The 22,134-nt window shown below is 36.7% G+C and overlaps 6 protein-coding genes across 6 annotated transcripts; 5 read left to right on the top strand and 1 right to left on the bottom strand.

Moving 5' to 3' along the window:
• Positions 1-2,706: 2,706 nt before the first annotated feature.
• LOC106332786 (monocopper oxidase-like protein SKS2) lies at positions 2,707-5,390 on the top strand. The gene is made up of 8 exons (XM_013771280.1): positions 2,707-2,935; positions 3,058-3,167; positions 3,254-3,524; positions 3,606-4,108; positions 4,187-4,555; positions 4,636-4,714; positions 4,802-5,001; positions 5,104-5,390. The coding sequence occupies exons 1-8, from the start codon at positions 2,804-2,806 to the stop codon at positions 5,195-5,197; spliced, it is 1,758 nt and encodes a 585-aa protein (XP_013626734.1). The 5' UTR covers positions 2,707-2,803; the 3' UTR covers positions 5,198-5,390.
• Positions 5,391-5,492: 102 nt separating this feature from the next.
• LOC106333971 (probable pectinesterase/pectinesterase inhibitor 59) lies at positions 5,493-7,419 on the bottom strand. Its single transcript, XM_013772349.1, has 2 exons — positions 6,522-7,419; positions 5,493-6,190 (listed from the first exon to the last, which is right to left on the bottom strand). The coding sequence occupies exons 1-2, from the start codon at positions 7,417-7,419 to the stop codon at positions 5,493-5,495; spliced, it is 1,596 nt and encodes a 531-aa protein (XP_013627803.1).
• Positions 7,420-9,041: 1,622 nt separating this feature from the next.
• Positions 9,042-12,801, top strand: LOC106329452 (probable mitochondrial intermediate peptidase, mitochondrial). Its single transcript, XM_013768107.1, has 17 exons — positions 9,042-9,253; positions 9,328-9,409; positions 9,475-9,527; positions 9,612-9,666; positions 9,857-9,995; positions 10,079-10,133; positions 10,216-10,438; positions 10,531-10,626; positions 10,700-10,819; positions 10,902-11,027; positions 11,106-11,261; positions 11,337-11,453; positions 11,530-11,655; positions 11,744-11,811; positions 11,887-12,022; positions 12,225-12,390; positions 12,483-12,801. The coding sequence occupies exons 1-17, from the start codon at positions 9,099-9,101 to the stop codon at positions 12,719-12,721; spliced, it is 2,112 nt and encodes a 703-aa protein (XP_013623561.1). The 5' UTR covers positions 9,042-9,098; the 3' UTR covers positions 12,722-12,801.
• An 853-nt stretch (positions 12,802-13,654) lies between these two features.
• LOC106329350 (protein LOW PSII ACCUMULATION 2, chloroplastic) lies at positions 13,655-14,810 on the top strand. Its single transcript, XM_013767995.1, has 3 exons — positions 13,655-14,094; positions 14,452-14,597; positions 14,642-14,810. Exons 1-2 carry the CDS (start codon positions 13,707-13,709, stop codon positions 14,595-14,597), a joined length of 534 nt encoding a protein of 177 aa, XP_013623449.1. The 5' UTR covers positions 13,655-13,706; the 3' UTR covers positions 14,642-14,810.
• Positions 14,811-15,830: 1,020 nt separating this feature from the next.
• Positions 15,831-17,019, top strand: LOC106335881 (40S ribosomal protein S20-1-like). The gene is made up of 4 exons (XM_013774539.1): positions 15,831-15,918; positions 16,082-16,231; positions 16,412-16,525; positions 16,720-17,019. Exons 2-4 carry the CDS (start codon positions 16,117-16,119, stop codon positions 16,860-16,862), a joined length of 372 nt encoding a protein of 123 aa, XP_013629993.1. The 5' UTR covers positions 15,831-15,918; positions 16,082-16,116; the 3' UTR covers positions 16,863-17,019.
• Positions 17,020-17,591: 572 nt separating this feature from the next.
• On the top strand, positions 17,592-19,277 carry LOC106335880 (hypersensitive-induced response protein 4). The gene is made up of 5 exons (XM_013774538.1): positions 17,592-17,855; positions 17,942-18,062; positions 18,147-18,238; positions 18,434-18,530; positions 18,706-19,277. The coding sequence occupies exons 1-5, from the start codon at positions 17,661-17,663 to the stop codon at positions 19,077-19,079; spliced, it is 879 nt and encodes a 292-aa protein (XP_013629992.1). The 5' UTR covers positions 17,592-17,660; the 3' UTR covers positions 19,080-19,277.
• Positions 19,278-22,134: the final 2,857 nt, after the last annotated feature.

The following is a 22,134-nucleotide window of genomic DNA, read 5'->3' as shown; positions in this document are numbered from 1 at the left end:
ATATGATGAAGATTGAAGAGTCACAAAGCTTAATGTTAGCATGCATTCGTTGCGAAGTATAATTGGAGTGCATTGGAACTTGATGATTTGCTCCATCCACAACAGACAACACAACAGATGTCTTAGTTCTTAAACATAATTAAGATACAACTTAAGAAAAGCAAAACAACATAATCCAGGGCATGCTTTTAACATTTGTACCAAAAAAATATACAATACCATAAACTAGCACTACAAGAAAACATGAACGTTCAGACTACATAATCAGTCTGAACCATACGGCATGCTAAGATCGGCATACGTAGACGTTTTCTGTTTACGTTACATTTGCTAAACCATATATTATTCATCCACTGACCCACATAATTCCCACTTCACTTGACGTGGAACAAGGCAAAAAGTTACGTCATAGGAGTATATGATAAAATTAAATAATGGAACTCGAGATCAAGTGATCGACAAATTAATTAGTCATAAAGAGAGAAAAATATCTTACTTGTCTAGTAAGTAAGAGTATAACTGGACCCTGACCCGCGCGCCAGCGCAGATATGAATTTTTAGTTTTTAATTATTTATTTTATTAAATGATGTTTTTGTAATATTCGTTCATATTATATTCATTAAGTAAATATATTTTTTTGCATCTTAAACTATCTATTTTTTTACGAATGTGTGATATCATATAAAAAATATAAAAAAAAATGAGTATAGAGTTAATTAGATAATTTTAAAAATAGAAATTTTTCTTTCGTGTGCGATATCATATAAATAATGATCCGCCCAGTTAACAAAAATCATGATTATTTTATGTGTACTTTTTTATTTTTTTAAAAAATACATTTACAAAAATATTGTTTGAAAGAAAATTCATTTATCTTTCAAATATAAAATAAAAATATTATAATTAAATATTAAAAAATATAAATAAAAACCATAAATTTAGCAAATGACAACTGAGTTATATTATGCTAAAATTTTCTTTCTAACAATTTATCAAATGACAAATGAGTTATGAGCAAATAATACCATATAATTTTTAAAAACATAGTCATTCTTAAATATTTTTTGAATAAATAAATTATGTCCAAATTTATTTAAGGATATTTCATTAAGGTAACTGAAAAAGACAAACAATAAAATATGAAGTTTAAATTCATTTAAGCATATTTCATTAATATAAGTGAAAAGACAAGTAATAAATTAGGCAATTTTATTCGTTTTATGATATTTCATAAATGCAACTGAAAAAGACAAGCAAAAGAAAATGAAGTTTAATTAATGAAGTAAGAATATTTTCAAATGGGTACTTCCCTTTTAATAATATAGATTATCGCTGAGTTTCGTGGCACGGTTTCTTAGGAAACCTTTTTAATTTTTTTTTTGTCAAAAAAAAAATCGAATCAAATCGAACCAATCGCGGACCGCCACGTGTCAGTGGGGCATGCGAACAGTGCAAGAAACACTCTAAAATCGGTTTTTATTTCATTACTTCTATAACCGATTCTTACTCTTTTTGTAGGAAGCATCTTTAACGGAGACGCTTAGTGGAGTGCTAAGTGGTGAGCCCCACCATAAAAGAAGAAGAAGAGGTGCCAAAAACACCAGATTAAGCGTCGAGTGTTCCACTGTTTCGCGGACCCCAGTAACACGTGACGGTCCGCAATTAGTTTGTTTTTAATTATAATTTTTTTTAATCAGACAAAAAACCAAAAAAAAAAAAAAAAAAAATAAATTAAGCACTCCATTTGGGGTGCTAGGGTTAATTAATGGTGCTATTACTTTCCAGTAGGAAGTATCTCTATTTTTTTCTCATTGTATCCGTTGGAATTGCTCTAACACAGTACTTGTGTAGTTGAAGAAAATATTATTAGTTTAAATTTTAATAATAATATTGGTTGCTGCTAGTAGTGAAGGTTTCATGGATATTTTAAAAAGATTTAGGCATTGACGAAAAGAAAGATCAATTTTTCTTTATTCTTTAAAATTACAGAATTTATGAATATTTTTTTTTATCATAACCAACTATTTTTAGTACATTTAAACTAATTGTAATTTTATAAACTTTTTTTTTGACATTTACAATTTCTCATTATTATCTAATAAAATAGATTAAAATACAAAAGTATTTTAAAAATAGATTTTTAAATTGTATATCATCTAAAAACATTCAAATCGAGGAAGTAGCTATTACATTTTCAAATGTCAACTAAAATGCTTTATTTGTTATGTTTTGGTTGTAAATTGTTAGCTTTAACAACAAAAACAGAGTTTTTGAAAAATGAATTACATCAAACGGGGAAATGCTATATGTGCGTTGTGAGTTTTAATAAGCTGGATCCTCTTACAATTCCAAAACCAAGATTTATAAAATATCCAAACATTCATCATCAAATATTCATTCGAACACGTAATATACCCAAAAAAAAACGAATTAATGGTTATAGAAATGGAAGCTTACTCAAATGACAGCAATTTACAAAACATGGTAGGTAAAAGTACTCCAATTCACAAGCACTTGCATAAATAATAGTCACGGATCAATTTAAATTTTGAAAAACGATAAATCAGCATCCGAGTAACTACAATTTAAAAAAAAAAAAAAAAAGAACCGGTTAACTCGGTAAACCAGTAAATTAAACAAACAAATAAATAAATAAATAGAGATAAAAAACCTTCCATTTTCTCCACCTCTTTGTCAGAGAAGAAGTTTCGAAAACCTCCACACACTCACTCACGCTTTACACTCTCCTTCCTTCTCCTTCGATCTTTGACTCGTCCTTAGGAAGGAGAAGCAGTATATACAATGTCGCCGCCGCGGTTTTCCATCTTCGCTTTGGCTCTTCTCTTCGGACTCTCTCTCGCCGAGGATCCTGCCATCTCCTACGTTTACGAACTCTCTTACCTCACTGCCTCTCCTCTCGGCGTTCCTCAGCAGGTTTTTCGTCTCGATCTAATCCGATCCTGTTTTTTAAACACGTAGTGATTCTCAAGCTCGTGTATCGTTACTTGCTCCGTAGGGATCTTAGTGTTTTGATCGATTAATCTGTTTTGTTGCAGGTTATAGCAGTCAACGGAATATTCCCTGGCCCCGTTGTAACTGCCACAACAAACTATAACGTCGAAGTTAACGTGTTCAATCGTTTAGATGAGCCTCTTCTACTCACTTGGTGACTCATCTTTTTTTTTTTTCTTTTTTTTTTTGTTCTCTGTTTGTGATTTTTACTGACATTTTGTGTGATTTGTTTGAATAAAGGAATGGGATTGAGATGCGGCGTAACTCGTGGCAAGACGGTGTTCTCGGCACGAACTGTCCCATCCCTCCGCAATGGAACTTCACTTACAGCTTCCAAGTCAAAGATCAGATCGGTAGTTTCTTCTACTTCCCTTCCCTCAACTTCCAGAGAGCTTCCGGTGGTTTTGGTCCAATCGTAATCGATAACCAGGATCGTATTCCTCTCCCGTTCGCTAAGCCTGATGGCGAGATCACCTTCGTGATTGGTGATTGGTATACTCAGAACCACACCGTAAGTGTACTACTTGCTTGGTTCCTGTCTATAATTGGTGTTATATAAGTTGTAACGGTGAAAAGTTTGTTGCTTTATTAGGTGTTAAGGAGTGTACTTGACTCTGGTAAAGAGCTAGAGATGCCTGATGGAGTCCTCATCAATGGGAAAGGTCCTTACAAGTACAACAGCAGTGTACCTGATGGGATTCGATACGAAACTGTCAATGTTGATCCAGGGAAAACGTACAGGATCCGTGTTCACAATGTTGGCATCTCCACAAGCTTGAACTTGAGGATTCAGAGCCACAAGCTGCTCTTAGTCGAAACCGAGGGTCGCTACACCTCACAAACAAACTTCACTGATTTTGATATCCATGTGGGACAGTCTTACTCTTTCTTGGTCACCATGGACCAAAACGCCTCGAGCGACTACTACATTGTAGCGAGTGCTAGATTCGTGGACGAAACGGTGTGGCAAAGAGTCACAGGTGTTGGCATTCTCCGTTATTCGAACTCCAAAGGTCCTGCTTCTGGTCCTCTTCCGGTTCCTTCAACTGATGTTTCTCACCCTTGGACTGTAATGAACCAACAGAGGGCCATAAAGTAATGTCTATCAAAACTCTCTCAAGCGAGTGTGTATAAGTGTAAATCCTGATTCTTTTTTTTTTGTCATGTGTGCAGGCAAAACACATCTTCGAGTGGAGCTCGTCCGAATCCTCAGGGATCATATCACTACGGGCAGATAAATATCACAGGCACGTACATTTTTAGAACCATGGCTCCGACCATAATCAATGGGTCGCTTCGTGCTACGCTTAATGGAGTTTCGTTTCTGAATCCAAGTACGCCCATGAGGCTTGCGGATAAGCATAGTGTCAAAGGAGTTTATAAGATGGATTTCCCATCTAGACCTGTTGACAGAAGACCTCCTCGTTTGGGAAGCTCTATCATCAACGCAACGTACAGGAGCTTTGTTCAAATTATATTCCAGAACAATGACACCAAAGTCCAGAGCTTCCATATTGATGGATACTCTTTCTACGTCGTTGCGTAAGATAATCATCATGCCTTTCTTATAATTTGCACATTGTTCTATCAGTTTTTTTTAATTTCTCTGACATGTGTTGTAGAATGGATTTTGGTAACTGGACTGAAGACAGAAAAGGTTCTTATAACAACTGGGATGCAATATCACGAAGCACGATAGAGGTTGATTCACATTTACAATCACAATCTGCCTCTTTTGTACACACCATTTTGTTGTTTACTTTGTTTTTGTTTTGATGTTTGCTTCAGGTTTACCCAGGAGCATGGACTGCTGTACTGATGTCACTCGATAATGCTGGAGTTTGGAATATCCGAGTTGAGAATCTTGACAGATGGTATCTTGGTCAAGAAACATACATCCGAATCATAAACCCTGAGGAGAACGGTAAAACAGAAATGGGTCAACCCAAAAACGTTCTTTACTGTGGTGCTCTCAGGAGCTTGCAGAAGTGAGCATTAGATACTTCACTGATCTCTACTTCCTCTCATATCTCCTTTAGATGATGATGTGTGAAAATTTTGAGACATTTTTCTTTTGTGACTTTGTGCAGGCAACAAGTCCATAGCTCTGCATCATCAATGCTAATTGGAAATTTGATTCTAATTTTCAGCTTCATTATGGTTCTGCTCGCCTCACCTTGCTGAGTCTCTTTCTGATCTCCCACTGGTTAGGTCGTATAACACGAACTGTAGGACTCTCTTATTTCTTCTTCTTTGATTTCATTAATTGGTTCTGTTCTCAGATCTTTTGCTTCTCATGGTTCAAAACAACTTTAGTTCGTGGGGGTTGGTTTATGTCTCAAGCATTGTAACTAAATATTTTTATGGGTCTTCTACATTATCCATAGTTATAACTTTATTTCAATATTCAAGAGTCGTAGAATTTTTATATCATTGTAGCTTTAAGCACGATAACAAAGAAAACAAACCATAGGTAGCCTTAGAGTCCAGAATTGAAGGGTATGCCGGTGCCTGGGAGCCATGCGGTACCGGCGATGAAGCTTCCAACAGTGAAAGCAGATGCATCGGAAGCTCTATTCAACACATGAAACCCTTTCCAACGAACACGCCCGCTCGTGGACGAAGCTGGTCCGGTATTATTATACTCAGCGTAGAACAATGTGTCTAAACCGAAATCCGAACCTTTAAGCCACGGCGACCAACCTAACGGACTCACAACACTATCCAAATACGTCTGGAGAACCACGGTGCGCGAGTACTTCATCCACGGCCTCCCCATGTACGTCTTAACGATACTCATCACCGGTATTAGATCAGGAGCCGGTAGGATAGTTGAGTTATGGATGGAAATTCCAGTGTTCTGAAACGGATGTGCACGAGCTTGCGCGGTTATTACATTGGCTTGACCCTTGAGCGGGCGGCGTGGGAGGATGAGACAGTTTTGGAAGACTGCGGCCGCGTTTCCAAATATGAAATCTACGGTTCCGTAAATGTAGCAGTCGCGGTAAAACTGGCGTTGGGAATGGACCAACAATGTGTCTTGGTATCCTTCAATTGAGCATTGGTAGAAGATTGAGAGGTCCGAGGATGACCGGAGTGCCACTGCCTGGCCCTTGGCTGGACCCGCCGTGTTCCGGAATGTTAGGCCTTTGGCTATGAAGTGAAGTCCCTCGATACCTGGATCACATGCAATGGAGCCAGTTGTTACATAGCGAGGGAAAAAATGAAATAAATTTTCAAATGGTAACGCTTACTTCTTTTGCGGGAAATAAAAGATAACCGTTACGTTTTTATTTCTAATTTTTTTTTAGCTAGTGCTAATCATTGATACCTATCCCAATGTATGATTTACCTTGAAAATCCAACACGTACGGAAATTTTCGAATTTTTTATTACTGACATAATAGAAATTTGTTATATTGAAAAATACTATAATTTTGTTTGATCCATCCATGCATTAATAAATAAAATAAAATAAAATAAAATTTAGGAGAATTAAATTATTTACCGGCAGTGGCGGAATTGTAAGTGGTGTAACCATCTTTGACACTACGACCACCGGTGATAATCGTAGATCCTATCCCATCTCCGACCAACATAATGTTATCGTTATTGCGACGCACGTTTATGTTTTCTTCATATACTCCTCCCTTCACGTGTATAACGAACCTCCCTGACGTCACCTTTCTCCTTCCCGCCACGTCAATAGCCGCTTGCACCGTCGTGACGTGTCCCGATCCGTCTTTAGCCACTACGAGGTTAGCTCGGACATCACTCTCAGAATGCAACTGTAGAAGTCTTCTCTCTTTCCCGGAAACCCACGTCGGAAAACCCTTCCGATCAGCCGTGGCGGTGGTCAAGAGGGCTCCGTTGACGGTTAAGCTGTTGCTCATGAGATTGGATATTTCGGTCTTTGAAACGATAGGTGTGATGAAATCTGAGACGTTGAAATCTGTTGTGCCGTGTCGGCAGGTCTCGGTGTTTGTAAGTGCGGTGCTCAGCCACGTCTGAGCATCGAAGTCGGTGCAGTACTGTTTTCCGGAACTAGCTTTTGGGGACATGCACTTTAGCGTCCGGTTCAACTGCATGATAGTGTCTCCGTAGAGGTCGATGCAGTCGGCTAAAACGGCTTGTTTCTGGCCATCAGTACAGTTAAGGCTGGAACTAGCCAGCTCGTTCCGAGCAGATATCGCCCGATGCATGGCTGCTTCAACAAGCATTACTCGAAAATCGGATAATTGTGTGGGAGGTCGAAAACCGTTACGGTTTATAAAGTAGCGTTTGCATGGATCAGGGTGAGGAGTTTTGTAGCACCACTGGTCAATGCCGGATACAGTGATAAGAAGATGGAGACAGAGTAGAAATGGTAATCGTAAACGTAGAAGATAAGAGATTTTGTGCATCATCTTATCCTAGCTAAGGAATTGAATGTAATTTAGAGTAAAATGCTAAAGATGTATTGTGGTGGTATTAACATTAAAGCAAACAAAATTTATATTGCAAGGTCCATGACTCATGAGTGAGATCTACATTTGCGTCAATATTGTTATAGCTCGACGGCTGTTTTCTTATTACGTGAACGTTTCTATCACTATTAATTTTTGGGATGGCCTTTTAATATACTGAGAGCATCTGCATCGCTAAAGTTTTTTTTTTTCCTTTCTTTTTTCTGATTTAAAAAAGAAAAAACGCACCAATCGCGGACCGCCACGTGTGGGTGGGACTCGCGAACAGTGCAAAAAACACACATCATACATTTCTTATTGTGCACACTTTGTATACGGTTTATTCCAAAATCGTGGGTCCCCCCTTTAGAGACGCGCAGAGACCGCGATGCAGATGCTGATAGAAATACAAATGCCGGATCATTCTTTTTAATTATTATTACTTATTATTCTTATAATTTGACAAAATAAATACAAAACATATCAACAAATGTTTGTCTAAGCCTTTCGTCAAAAAAAAAAAACAAATGTTTGTCTGAAATATTACCACGACTCTAGTAGTGTAGGTTAGACATATCAACAACGTTTTCCTTTGTTTAGTAATGGACTAAGGGTAGAGAATATTACAAATGTGGTTTTATCAACATATAAAAATAAAACCAAGTGGTGGTAGTCTAATGGTAATTTTTTAGGGTTTAGTGTGTACCCACGTCAGTTATGGATTCGATTTTCCTTCGGAACTAAATTATCGATATTTGGCCGGTCTGAGCTTGGGTTTCAGCCTAAGTGGTTTACATTGTAGACCGTAACAGATGATCGGTCCACCTCCTGGAATTAGTTGGTGGGTATTCCAAAATCGGGTGAAGCAGTATAGTACGCTTTCGGACTAGTCCACTCTGTAGCATTAAATGTGTTATTTATGGGGCTGACCAGATTAGCCGATAGGGCTTATAAAAAAACAGATAAAAATAATAAAATGAATACAATTTTTTTTTTTGATAAGTGGATATTACTTTAACTCAAAATAGACTTTTCAAATATATAATAGCAAATATTTCTAAAATAAAATATTTTTGAAATATTGTTTTCCTTGGTTTAAGGTAGTAAAGATTAATCATTGTTAGATATTATGATTTTTGTTATTTAAAAAAAATCATTATAATTTTAAAAGTTAACATCGACAAATATTTAAATATTTAGCATATAGAGGTATAGTATTACAATATTAAATTATATCTATTTAATTTATACTATCTATAAATCCAATGAATCATCTATTGTTTAAATCTAATTATTGATACCTAATAAAAAATTTTGGTAAGCCCAAAATTTAAATGATAAGATTATATATTAAATGTAACATGACTTTTTACGAATAAGATCCATTTTTTAAAAAAATTACGCATGAATCAATGTTGTTACTTCTGTTTTAATATATAAAATTATCAAATAAAACTGGGGCCAAATATCTTCCTCGAACCGGGGGTCTCTCTCATTGTGGTATGAACTCTAAACACCCTGCCGTTTTCATATCTATAAAACAACACGTATTTCACAATAACACAGAGCTTCTGTCCCCTACGGCAAAACCTTGAAGTCCCTCCTCCTCCGTCACAAGCCGCACACAAAGTAGCAAGAGAATGTGGAAGCTGACGTCACGATTCCGGCCGCATATCAACTCGAACTCATGGTTGATCCGGCACTTCAGCAGTGGAGAAGCCACGGGTCTCTACGGCTTCGACCATCTTAAAACAGCCAAAGGATTTCAACGTTTCGTCGCTGATGCCATTGAAAGGTTTGATTTTTATGTCACTAGAGACAGTGTTGTTATGTTATTTTGGTTATTGAAGAAATCTTCTTTCTTCTCAGGTCTGGGGAGTTAGTGAGCTACATATCAGGAATGCCTTCTTCCCCAGAGATTATTAAAGCCATGGATGAGATTTCAGACACGGTAGGTTTCTTGTTTATAAGCTCTTTTGTTTCTTGTAGTGATTGATGTCTTCTGAATCTCTGTAGGTTTGCTGTGTTGTTGACTCTGCTGAACTCTGTAGACAAACCCATCCTGACAGGTCTTTTTATTCTCTCTATTTCTCAATGCTTGGTTTGGTTATGTTCTATTGATTAAAACGGTTTACTTTCCTCCCATCTTATAGGGAATTTGTTGAGGCAGCTCATAAAGCAGCAATTGATATGAATGACTATCTACATGTGAGGTGACCAATGATTTTGCTCATTGACCATTCTTCTTATTAAGACATGACTGAACTTTCCTTTTTTTTTTTTTTTTACCATTGTTCTTGTTAAGACATGAGTATGTAGGCTGTCTGAAAATCTCTGCAATTTTATTCTTAAAAATAGCTTTACTTTTTTCATGTGGCTTTTTCTTTTGATTTTACAGCAACTTAACACAAATCACACTCTGTATGCTGCGGTGAGAAAAGCAGAGCAAGATTCCAATCTGCTTACAGAAGAAGCAAGTAGGACAGCTCATCACCTCCGTGTGGACTTTGAACGGGGTGGCATTCATCTTGACCCTGGTTTGTGTTATCTACATTACCGTGATTTTTTTAACCCTTTTTATGATGTGTCTTTTTTGTAATTTATTATATTCCTTTCGCAGAGAAGCTAGAAAAAGTGAATAACTTAACAACCAACATTTTTCAGCTATGCAGCGAGTGAGTACCCGCCATGATTACACATTTATCGATTCTTTGTGCTGTTAGTAGTACTAACATCCTTAATGATCTATTTATTCAGGTTCAGCGAAAACATTGCTGATGATCCAGGACACGTTGATATATTTCCAGTGTCACGCATCCCTCGACACCTGCATCATCTTCTCACCCCTGTCTACAGATTCAGTTCAGGGGGTCTAAGAGGGTCTAAAAGAGCAGCTCACGCTTCGAAACAGAAGGGATTTCGGATACCTACTGATCAACGAACCCTTTCTTCCATTTTGCAATGGACATCAGACGAAGAGGTTTCTACTACTTTAACCTTAACTAATAATACAAGTGGGTAAAAAAAGGGAAATGTCATTTTTAATACTTTTTTTTTATTTATTTTTTCCAGGTTAGGAAAATGGTGTATGTTGAAGGGAACTCTGTTCCTCAGGCGAATCACGGTGTTCTTGAGAAGCTTATTGCTTCACGCCATGAGCTTGCCCAGGTTAGTTGCTTATTTTTATCTGTGGCTATATTTTACTTATTGTTAACTTTATGTTTTTGGTGGTTGATGTCAGATGATGGGGTGTAATTCTTACGCTGACTTCATGGTGGAGCCAAACTTAGCAAAATCGCCAAAGGTTGTGACATCGTTCCTACAAGAACTGAGCAGGACAGTCAAACCAAAGGCGGACCAAGTAAGCTGACCTGACCTTCACACAAAATGCTCTTGTTGTGGAAACTAAAGGTTCTAATAATAATGTTCCAATCTCCCCGTAGGAGTTTATTGCCATTAGAGACTTTAAAAGAGAGAAATGTGGTGATAAATCAGCAGAACTAGAGCCATGGGATGAAACTTATTATACTTCAATGATGAAATCCTCTGTCAATGATGTGGACACATCTGTAAGTTGTTTCTCCTATTTGATTTCCCTCTAGTGTGCTGCAGTCTCTTATCATGCTGTGTGGAATACTCTTTTACAGGTTGTAGCATCATATTTTCCTCTGCCTCGGTGTATTGAAGGCCTAAAAGTGCTTGTTGAATCATTATTCGGTGCAACATTCCATACCGTTCCTCTGGCTCCAGGCGAATCCTGGCACCCAGATGTGATTAAAATGTCTCTTCATCACCCAGACGAGGTATGTTGTTTACACAACTAAGACAATCCTTACATACATCTTGTTACAAATCTTGTCAATTGTTGTCTACTTCAGGGTGATCTAGGGTATCTATACCTTGACTTGTATTCAAGAAAAGGCAAGTACCCTGGCTGTGCTAGCTTCGCAATCAAAGGAGGACGCAAGATCTCTGATACAGAATACCAACTTCCTGTATGTAGCTTTGATCAAATTTCATTTTTTAAACCATATTCTTACACTCTAGCGTGCTGATCTGATTCTATTGCAGGTTTTGGCTCTTGTTTGCAACTTTTCACGAGCTAGTGATTCCTCAGTGGTGAAGCTTAATCACTCTGAAGTTGAAGTTTTGTTCCACGAGTTCGGACATGCTCTTCATTCTCTGCTCTCACGAACGGTGCTGCACAAAAACTCATCAGTACAAGAAAGCTAATTACGATCTTTCTTTCCTGATTTCCTCTCTGCATGTTCTGGATGTTTTGCAGGATTACCAACACTTTTCCGGTACTCGGGTGGCTCTTGACTTGGCAGAAATGCCTTCAAATCTATTTGAGTGAGTATAATAACTCTCAACTATATAATTCTCTTGTGTTGTCAAAAAAACCTTCTAATGAATGTCTTACCTCAGGTACTACGCATGGGACTATCGCCTCCTGAAGAGGTTTGCTCGGCATCACTCAACCGGTGAGACTATCCCCGAGAAGTTGGTGAAGTCATTACAAGGTGCCAGGAACATGTTTGCAGCAACCGAAATGCAACGCCAGGTCTGATTATATTTGGTTCAACCCTCAAATATGTATATCAATGTTCAAGAAATCGTTAGGCAGTAATTAGATGCTTTATATAGGATTATTGATTAGGTGGGTGCATAGACCGATTTTTTAACTCCTAGACTGATTTTTTGTAAAATCTTTCTAGAAAAACCGTTTCGCTTAGTATCAACATCAATTTTGATTTTTCTGGTAGGTGTTTTATGCGTTGATCGACCAAATTCTATTCGGAGAACAACCAGCGACACCAAGAGACGTGAGTAAACTCGTGGCTGAACTGAAACGGGAACACACTAGCTGGAACCATGTAGAAGGAACACATTGGCATATACGATTCAGTCACTTACTGAACTACGGAGCAGGTCTCTCTCTCTCTCTCTCTAACATAAAATAAAATGCATCATTCCAAGTGTTCTTTTCTATTTCCTGTAACGTTTGTGTCCTATGTGTGCAGGGTACTATAGTTACATATACGCCAAGTGCTTTGCGTCGACCATATGGCAATCAGTATGCGAAGAGGATCCGCTTTCGTTGAGCACGGGGACGCTGCTGAGAGAGAAGTTCTTCAAACATGGAGGAGCTAAAGATCCAGGGGAGCTTCTCAAGGATCTTGCGGGGAAAGAGATCATTAGTGTTCATGGTGAAGGCATAGTCCCTGCAACCACATGCCTTTTAAATGAGCTGAAACTGTGATAGAAGGTGGAAAAGTATGTTTTGTAACAAAACAAAAGAACTTTTTGACTTCAGCTCATAACGAGTGTGTTTCTAGTAAAATTCAATTCGGCTAAATCGGTCCGAACCAAACGAACAAAACCTGAACCAAGAGAATTTTTTATTTGGTTTGGAAATGCTATACCTTTTGGGTTTTGTTTTATTGATTATTTGTTTCCTTTTGAGTTTACCAATTCAATACTCGGCATATATAAGTGAAATTGAGAATCGAACCAAAATAAAACACAAAAAAAAAAATGAATTAATACTTGATATTGATTTGAGCTCTAAAATATTTGAACGATCATGTACGTCTGTATTTCGGATGTTGGATATTATCGGAACTTGAACCTAAGTACCTAACCATACCCAAAAAACTAAAAAACAACAAACAAATTTCTTAAGACCCAAAAATCCAAATTAGTACATCAGAAATAAATATTCAAAACCTAAATAAGTATTTCGAACATTCAATTTTTATAGTTATTTTGTTCTAACTCATAAAAAAAATACATGAATAGAATATGAATGGAGTATTGTTAGGTGACTGAAAATGAATCTTACATAGAGTTATAAAATATACTTAAATATGAAATATTATTAACCAAACCTGATCAGAATATATAAAACTCGAAGATGGCCTACGAAGTCACACCAGAAAAATCCTAGCATGTTCAACATCCAGTAGAAACTAAAAAAAGAACAGACCGGAGAGGCCTATTCAAAATCGAGTAAAATCCGAAGAACTGAACTGAACCGAACCACCATCACACATTTATGCAAAGCCTTTGAATGACGTGTAGTGTTTCCTCGTGAAACGAAAACGAAATGTAGTCTTGAAGAAACGGCGCGCATTGTGACTTTGAACTGGTTTATGACAACACGACGCCGTGTTGGAGTTAGGCTGAAAAACAATATCCTCCTCCTCAACTATCCGACCACAAAACAAATCAACTGACAAAAGAAAATGGCGCTACAAATCCACACTTCGTGTTCCTTCTCCGCGAGACCCTATCATCTTCACCATCTCGTCACGAGCATAAACCCTAGATTCTCAATCAAATGTCAGAATTCACAAATCGAAACCGAGACGACAGAGGATCCGTCACAACCCAGGAAACCGAGCTCCTCCGGGGTTGGATTCGGGTCGCCGGCTCCTTCATCTTCTCCGGCTAAGAAAGGGAAAGGGAAGAAAGAGGTGATCAGGCGCTCTCCCGTGGAGAAACCGGTGTTCATCAGCGAAGAAGGTGCGGCCAAGGCGGAGGAGCTGAGACGGAACGAGAATGCTTTTCTTCTTGCTTGGCTTGGCCTTGGTGGCGTTATCCTCGTCCAAGGGCTTCTTCTTGCTGCTTCAGGTACCTCTTGAAGAATGCATCAGTCTTGTTTTGGTTAGATTGGTATAGAAATGTTAGGCAAGAACAATCAAATCATTAGGGGTAAAATCATATAAGAGTGAAGTTTGGTCTGAATTCGACAAGCTTATGTTTGTTTGTCTTAGTTTTTTGTCTTATCACTCTATGAGATGGTGTTGTGTTTCCCTGTAAATATAGTTGTAACTATGTGATTCTTCAGTGGCTTATACATGAGTATAAATATTTACGAAATATCTAAATCATAATAATTGATTAGTATTTTGTTTTCAATTTATATAAGTTTTAAATCGTTTTATAACATCTCTTGGCGTTCTTTGTTTTTATATCACGTTTCTGCAGGCTTCCTTCCAGAAGAGTTGGATAAGTTGTTTGTGAAGTATGTGTATCCGGTGTTTACTCCTTCGGTTGGATTATTTGTGGCTGGAACAACTGCATATGGAGTTCTTAAGTACTTACAAAATGAGAAACTCAAGGATCAAAAGTGATTTGTACCTATGGATATTTTGTGGTAGCCTGTGATTGTGAGAGGTTGGTGTTTAATGGTTTAGGGTAAGTGTGTTTGCAAGTGGAGTGGATATACTCTAGTCAGAAGAGTTTGTGTATTGATCTGATCTTTGTCCTTGTATATGCATGCAAGAGATGGTTATGTAAAAATAAAAATATGTTGGAAGATATATTCAGGTTCTATTATCATTTTATCCTAAACAAAAATCAGAGTCGAGCTCTGTAATGTCTTGTGCCATAAACATAGAACCTGTTTATCATCTATCATCGTATAGTTACGTTAACTGATACGATAATAGAACCTGAATATCGTATAGTTACGTTAACTGATATCAGAAGAAACTGTGAAAACGGGCTAAACACCCAGAGGCTTGCCCAGTCGTTTTACAAACAGATCCGGTCTTAGAGAAAACTCTCAACTTAGCAAAGCTAAAAACATTGAATTTTATTTATCATTTTAACATTTAGTTTTCAAAAGTTGTTCATTTTAATCATCATATTACGTTGACTAAACCATTTTGGATACACTAAAAATCAACCTATTGTAAAATGAAGCGCATCCCCTCAACATTTTTGCAACCACCTGCCCCTAAGGCCAACATTATCCGCGAGTCGTTAATAATTGGTCCTTAAATTTTTTTTTTTATCCGATTAAAAAAAAAAAAATTAAAAACGAACCAATCGCGGGCCGTCACATTTCAGTGGGACCCGCGAACAGTACAGAGACCAAATCAAAATGTCTCTTAGTTAGGGATTTTTTCCCTAGTGTTTTTGTGGACTCCCTCCTCTTAATGACCAAACTAAGGACTGCAATAATGTTTGTCCTAGCACCCAGAGCATGCTGATCTCACACACTGAAACAAATGATATATGCAAACTTAAATCAGATATTTTAAAATATAAATACAAATTATATTAACATTTCAATTGATTTTTTAAAAGTTAAAATTCGTGATAACTCTTCTAAAAGTTAAAATTAAAAATTTTGTTTTAATCTTTAACAAATATTGATACAGATTTTTATTTTTTTATAGAAATGTATCTAATTAAATACTAATATAATTTATGACAGGGACTGAGTATATAAATCAAACATTATTGTCCAACAAAAACCACAGAGAATATGCACTGGACTAAATATGGGCTCAGGTAAAATCTAAAAGCCCATTAAGATGTAGCAAAAGAAAAACCTAGTTTAGCTTCCGTGTCTCTTACTTTATAAGCTAACATCACCCGTCTCCTACAAAATTCGTCGCCCAGTTTCTTCATCAACTCAGCGGCTCCTATCTTCTTTGTTCTCTGGTAAAACCTCATTTAAGGATCTATACAGTCTTAATCTCTGTATGCTCGTTTTGAATTCGAACTGTTCTCTAGAAATGGTTTCTTAAGCTTAGTTTCCTATATATATTATGGTTTCGAATTGATATACAATAATCTTGTTTTGTTTTGGATGTATGATGTTTAGCTTAAGGAACTTGAAAAGAAAGGTAGTAGAAAGCTATGGCTTACGCACCACCAATGAAGCAAGGAAAGACTGGATTTGAGGAGCCACAAGAGCAGATTCACAAGATCAGAATCACTCTCTCCTCAAAGAACGTCAAAAACCTTGAGAAGGGTGAGATTCATTTTCTTGATTTAGCCTTCAAGTTTGGTTCTTTACTTTAGATCTTTTAATGGGTTTATCCGCAATATGTATATATAGCGTACTGGTACTTGGGTTTAGTCTTTAGTATTACACTGAAACCTGAAATGGTTGGTCGTTTACTTAAGGATGTGTTGTGTTTTTGATGGTTAGTGTGCACTGACTTGGTCCGTGGAGCTAAAGACAAGAGACTGAGAGTGAAAGGACCAGTGAGGATGCCAACTAAAGTTCTCAAGATTACCACAAGGAAAGCTCCTTGTGGTGAAGGTCAGTAATCAAATCTCCCTTCTCTTTTTTTTGAGGAATTTCACATCTTGTTGTGTATATGTTAGGTAGATTGTCTATGTGATTCAGAACCTACTTTGCTTTGAGTTTATTATCAACTAGAAATGCAGAACTTAAGATAGTAAAAGGAAGAACCTACATGTTTGTCTAAGTTTTTTTTGTTTTGTGAATTGTAGGAACCAACACGTGGGACAGGTTTGAGCTCCGTGTACACAAGCGTGTGATCGATCTCTTCAGCTCTCCTGATGTTGTGAAGCAGATCACTTCCATCACCATTGAGCCTGGTGTTGAGGTCGAGGTCACCATCGCTGATTCTTAGATTCATGCGCTTTAATTTACAATCTTGTCTTTGAATTCCATCGACTTCTCTCTTTTTTGTTTTACAAGGTTCAGACTTGGTACTTTTTTTCCTATATGTTATCCTTTTGAATTTGTTATTGTTAAAACGTTTAATTTTCTAGTTTTGTTTTGCTAAAGCATTGAGCCCGTACTACACTATTTAGATTTTAGACAACTGAGGTATAACTTTAATTCATTCGTAGGGTTAGGGAAATGCAATCCGTTATTCGTAGGGTATGGATTTGGAGCTTGAATTTTTCTAGGTCTAATATAACAATTTTCTGAAGATTAAAAGTTGATTACAAAAAAGAAAGTTATTATTATTGTTATAAATAATAATCCTTAGAAACTCAACATGAGAAATTGATGGAAAATGGTGCCTTTATATCGTAATCTCGCATCTCAATAGAAAAGTAAAATTATACTACTATTTCATGGTCAAAAGGATTTTGTCTTTTTTGCCGACTCATCAAAAAGGATTGAATAATCTTTTTTTGATTTCCCATTAGGATTGGATCAATCAGACATCAAAATATCTTCAATAATGGTGACGTGGACATTATTATGGCTAATAAACCGGTCAGCGATCGTAGCCGTCCATTATTTCTTAAACCGCTTGATCGAACAGCCGCAAAACAACGTAGATCCTCCGTAGCAAGAACGGACACGATATAATAAATAAATAAATAAATAAAAAAAAAGCGAATCGTATAATAAACACACGAGAATCGGTCTAAAGGTTGAAAACCTGAGCTGCTTCTTCTTCTCATCGATCAAAATGGGGAATACGAATTGCATCATCGGAGGTTGCATAGATCAAGCGAGCGTTGGTGTGGTTGAACGCTGGGGTCGATTCGAGCACATAGCCGAGCCTGGTTGCCACTTCTTCAACCCTCTCGCGGGTCAGTGGCTCGCCGGAGTCCTCTCCACCAGGATCAACTCTCTCGAGGTCAAAATCGAGACCAAAACCAAGGTTCGAAATTTCGATATCCTCCCCCACTGCGATCCTCGCAAAGGAGATCTTGGAATGAATTAGGTTAATCTGTTTTGGTTTTGCAGGATAATGTGTTTGTGCAGCTGATTTGCTCGATTCAGTATCGTGTGGTGAAAACTAACGCTGATGATGCGTTTTACGAGCTTCAGAACCCTAGAGAGCAGATCCAAGCTTACGTTTTTGATGGTAGCTTTCTCTCTTGATGTTGTTTTTAAACTCTTTGTGATCTTTATTTGATTCTTGGTTTGTATGTTTGTTTCCATATCATAGTGGTTAGAGCTTTGGTTCCGATGATGACGCTGGACGCTCTTTTTGAACAAAAGGGAGAAGTAGCTAAGTCTGTTCTTGAAGAACTCGAGAAGGTATATATATAATAACATGCTTCTCGTCTTCTTTAGAGTACCGATTCTTGTTAACTGTTATCATGTGTAGATGTGTTTTGGATTGCAATGAGAACTTATAATATTATCGCAGGCTATGTAATTAGTGTGCTTTCAGGAACTAGTAATGGCAAGTTCTGTTATGTTTATGGATCATGATTGTAATTGTTTCTTCAGGTGATGGGGGCTTATGGATACAGCATTGAGCACATCCTTATGGTTGACATCATCCCTGATCCTTCTGTACGTAAGGCCATGAACGAAATCAATGCAGGTAAACTTCATGATCTATTACTGGGGAATTATTAGTGTCTCATACTCTTCATGGTTATAAGATTCTTACAAATTGAAGCATATAATGTTTTATATTTTTATGTTAAATTTTACACTTTTAATGGTGATGGTTCTATTTCTCATTTGTGTCTCAAAACCAATTTATTTTAATGCAGCACAAAGGCTACAGCTCGCTAGTGTTTACAAAGGAGAAGCTGAGAAGATTCTCCAAGTGAAAAGAGCCGAAGCAGAGGCGGAAGCCAAGTACTTAGGCGGTGTGGGTGTTGCTAGACAGAGGCAAGCAATCACAGACGGGTTGAGGGAGAACATAATGAACTTCTCTAGCAAAGTAGAAGGCACTTCGTCCAAAGATATCATGGACTTGATCATGATCACACAGTACTTTGACACCATGAGAGACCTTGGAAGCTCGTCTAAGAACACAACCGTGTTTCTGCCTCACGGTCCGGGACACGTGAGGGATATCAGCGACCAGATTCGTAACGGTTTGATGGAGGCGTCCAGTGCTCGTGTCAGCGACGGAGTCTAAAGAGAGATTCACTTGGGGTTGTGAGTTGGGTTTGCTGGTTTTGCTATTTTTATTATGGTTTAAATTACATTTTAGCACTTGGGTGTGTGTTGAGTTTATTTGGATGTTGCTTCCTTTTATTGTTTATGGTTTTATTGGTGATAGTTGTATTAGTGATATAAATAATAACCCAAAGTACTTTGAGCTCTTATTGTAATATTCTGATTTCTTAAAAACGGTGATGCATAAAGAGAGCTTATAAACTGTGAATACAATTTGTTCTTTGAAGAATAGATCTATACTCGGTTTAGGACTAGGGTTTCTTTCTTTGGATACCTATAGTGATCTACAAGAAAAAAGGACAAAAATGTGTGAGAACATTAGATGATTGAAGTCAATTGGGTGAAACATTTAAGTAGTGAGGTTTTTACGACTAACATTCTTATGCAGGTTTTATCATATGGCTAATAATGGAGACAATTATAACAACAACCACCATGGAAAGAACAATAACCCATTGTTCCAAATTTCCAAATTCAAACTTTAGTGGAAGGGAGGGATGTAACGTTTGTTGAAGATTGAATTAAATAACAATCCATGAGAAGTTGGATCGAGTTTAAGAAGATATACAACAAAGTCAATCAGAAAACTGGGTTAATCACTGATGGGAAGCACCAAGGAGACTTCCACGTAAAGGAATATGATCCACACAATCATGTTTTTAATATAGAAACCCTCTGTCCTTCTCGAAAGGTTTGGGTGTCCAAGTTTCATTATTGACAAACGTAGCACGAGTATTGATTTGACTTGAGTTAACAAAGACCCATGTGTCTTAAAAGACTTGGGGGTTAGGAAGACTTACTCGCTCCTTTTCGTATAGTTTTATTACAAAATAAATGTTGTTATCGATTTTCAATGCAAAATTTATTAATTTTATGCAAAATTTATTTTTCTATTGGTTAAAATATGGTTAGCTGTATAGATAATAGTGTTTTTTATAGGAAATGTACAAAATTAATTGTTTCTTTAATCCGTGTGTCGAAACCTAAAACGACATTTATAATGAAACAGAGAGAGTATTAGACCATGTCCATCGCAGAATTGAAGAGGGGTTCTTTACTCTTTAAAATAATGAAAAAATTAAGAAAAAGAAGAGAGAAGGAAAAATCAGGTTTTAAAATAGATGATTTAAGAACCGGTATTAACCCTTCACAGCCACTTGTCTTTTAGTTATTGGTTAAGTTTATTAAAGTTTTATTGTTTAATTTAGCTATATTAGAAATATTTAGATTAAACTGTTAAGAACTTCAAAATAGATTTCAACAGATGGAGTTGCTCTTAGAGCATGATTATTGGGGGTTCTTAGAGTGGGGTTCTTACCAGAATATAAGAATCCGTCTCTTAACTTTTAACTAAAAAAAGTTAAGAACCGGCTCTTAAAGCTCTTATTTAAGAACTGTTTCTTAGTTTTTTTAGTTAAAAGTTAGTAGACGGATTCTTATATTCCGATAAGAATCTCACCCTAAGAACCCCAGAGATCATTCTCTTAGTTATCAACTTAGCTGGCAAGGAGTTTCTTCTTTGGTAATAGTTCACTTGTTTAAATTAGTCATTTATGCAACTAAAGTTTCAACTACTTTATTCAGCAGTCGTTGTCAACTTCTACTTGTCTAAGAAGTATCGTCTTCTATTTAAATGTCTCTCAAAGCCATCTCTTTCGCACAAACAACAACTTTTCTTCTTCTTTTCTCTCTCTCCTCTCTCCACTCTCTCTCTCTCTCACTGCAAAGATGATAGATTCTACCTTGGAGTTCGTCAACAAAACCACTTCTAATTCTTTATTCATGTTCCTCTTCTGTAACTTGATCATCATCTTAATCCTCTTGGGAAATTCTAAACCCGGTTCGGAAGATAAATCAAATTCCGGTTCGAAGGAACCCATGTTCATACCTGAATCGGTTCTCTCTTCCAAATCCATGTTGTTATATGAGTCGACGACTCTCAATTCAAAGCCCGGTTTAAAGAAACCCGTGTCGATACCTGAATCAGTTCTTTCTTCCAAACCCGTGTTAGTATCAGAATCGGTTCTCTCTTCTAAACCCGGTTTTGAGAAATCCGAGCTGATCTCTGAGTCTACTCTCCCGCTAAATCCCGGTTTACAAGAACCGGGAGTGATATCTAAGTCGGTTCTTCTCTCCTCCAAACCTGCCGGTTCTGATCAATCGTTGACTTCCAAATCCGGTTTGAATTTAATATCTTCTGGGTTGAAAACCGGTTCAGACTGTTCAGAGAAGGACAAAAGAGGGAGACCGAGGAAGAAACAGAGCTTGGAAGTAGAGAATGAGAGCTTGGAAGTGGAGTGTGTGCTTCGAAGACGAGTTGAAGAATTTATTCGTAAAGTTAATACTCAATGGAAATCAGAGAACACCAACAGAGATTATCTCTTATACTAATCAGAGTTTTGTTTTGTAATTACCAAATGCTCTATAAAAAACCTATGAATGGGAAGCAACAAGTCAAAAAATTAGAGTGACTAAGTGAATTCATAACTGTAATTCTCTTCTTTTAAAAAAACTCAAACTAGCTAAATTCTGTATCCAAACCACATCATACTCCTGATATTTCAAAATTTAAAATTTATGTGTATTTTTTTGTAAGTAACATGTTTCAATAATTTAAAACCAATAATTAAATTTAAAAATAATAATGTCTCATTGTTAACTAATAAAAATATGTAAAACAATAATATATTTTTAATATTTTTTTCACAAAAAGGTTTTAAATTGAAGAAATTTCAAGTTATAATTTATGATTGTTAATATTAAAAATTTGCGATGTAACAAAATTAAAAGAAAGTTACAATCCCCACTACATGCAAAGCTAAAAACTTGCTATGGATTATGATATTAATGATAGAGTTGGACACAAGGCAAGGACCCGCTAATTTTAGGATATTAGATATTTGGCTTGTTCAAATAGTTAAACTTGTTATTTACATTTGATCCATTTAAAATGAGTAATTTATATATCAAGTATTTGTCAAAATTTTGATTTTTTTCAAGTTACTTGTTCCGCT

The sequence above is a fragment of the Brassica oleracea genome, chromosome C3 (genome assembly GCF_000695525.1).
Source record: "Brassica oleracea var. oleracea cultivar TO1000 chromosome C3, BOL, whole genome shotgun sequence".
In the NCBI taxonomy this organism is placed as follows: Eukaryota; Viridiplantae; Streptophyta; class Magnoliopsida; order Brassicales; family Brassicaceae; genus Brassica; species Brassica oleracea.
Note: the sequence above shows the minus strand (reverse complement) of the source record. Positions and strands in the feature narration are given on the sequence as shown.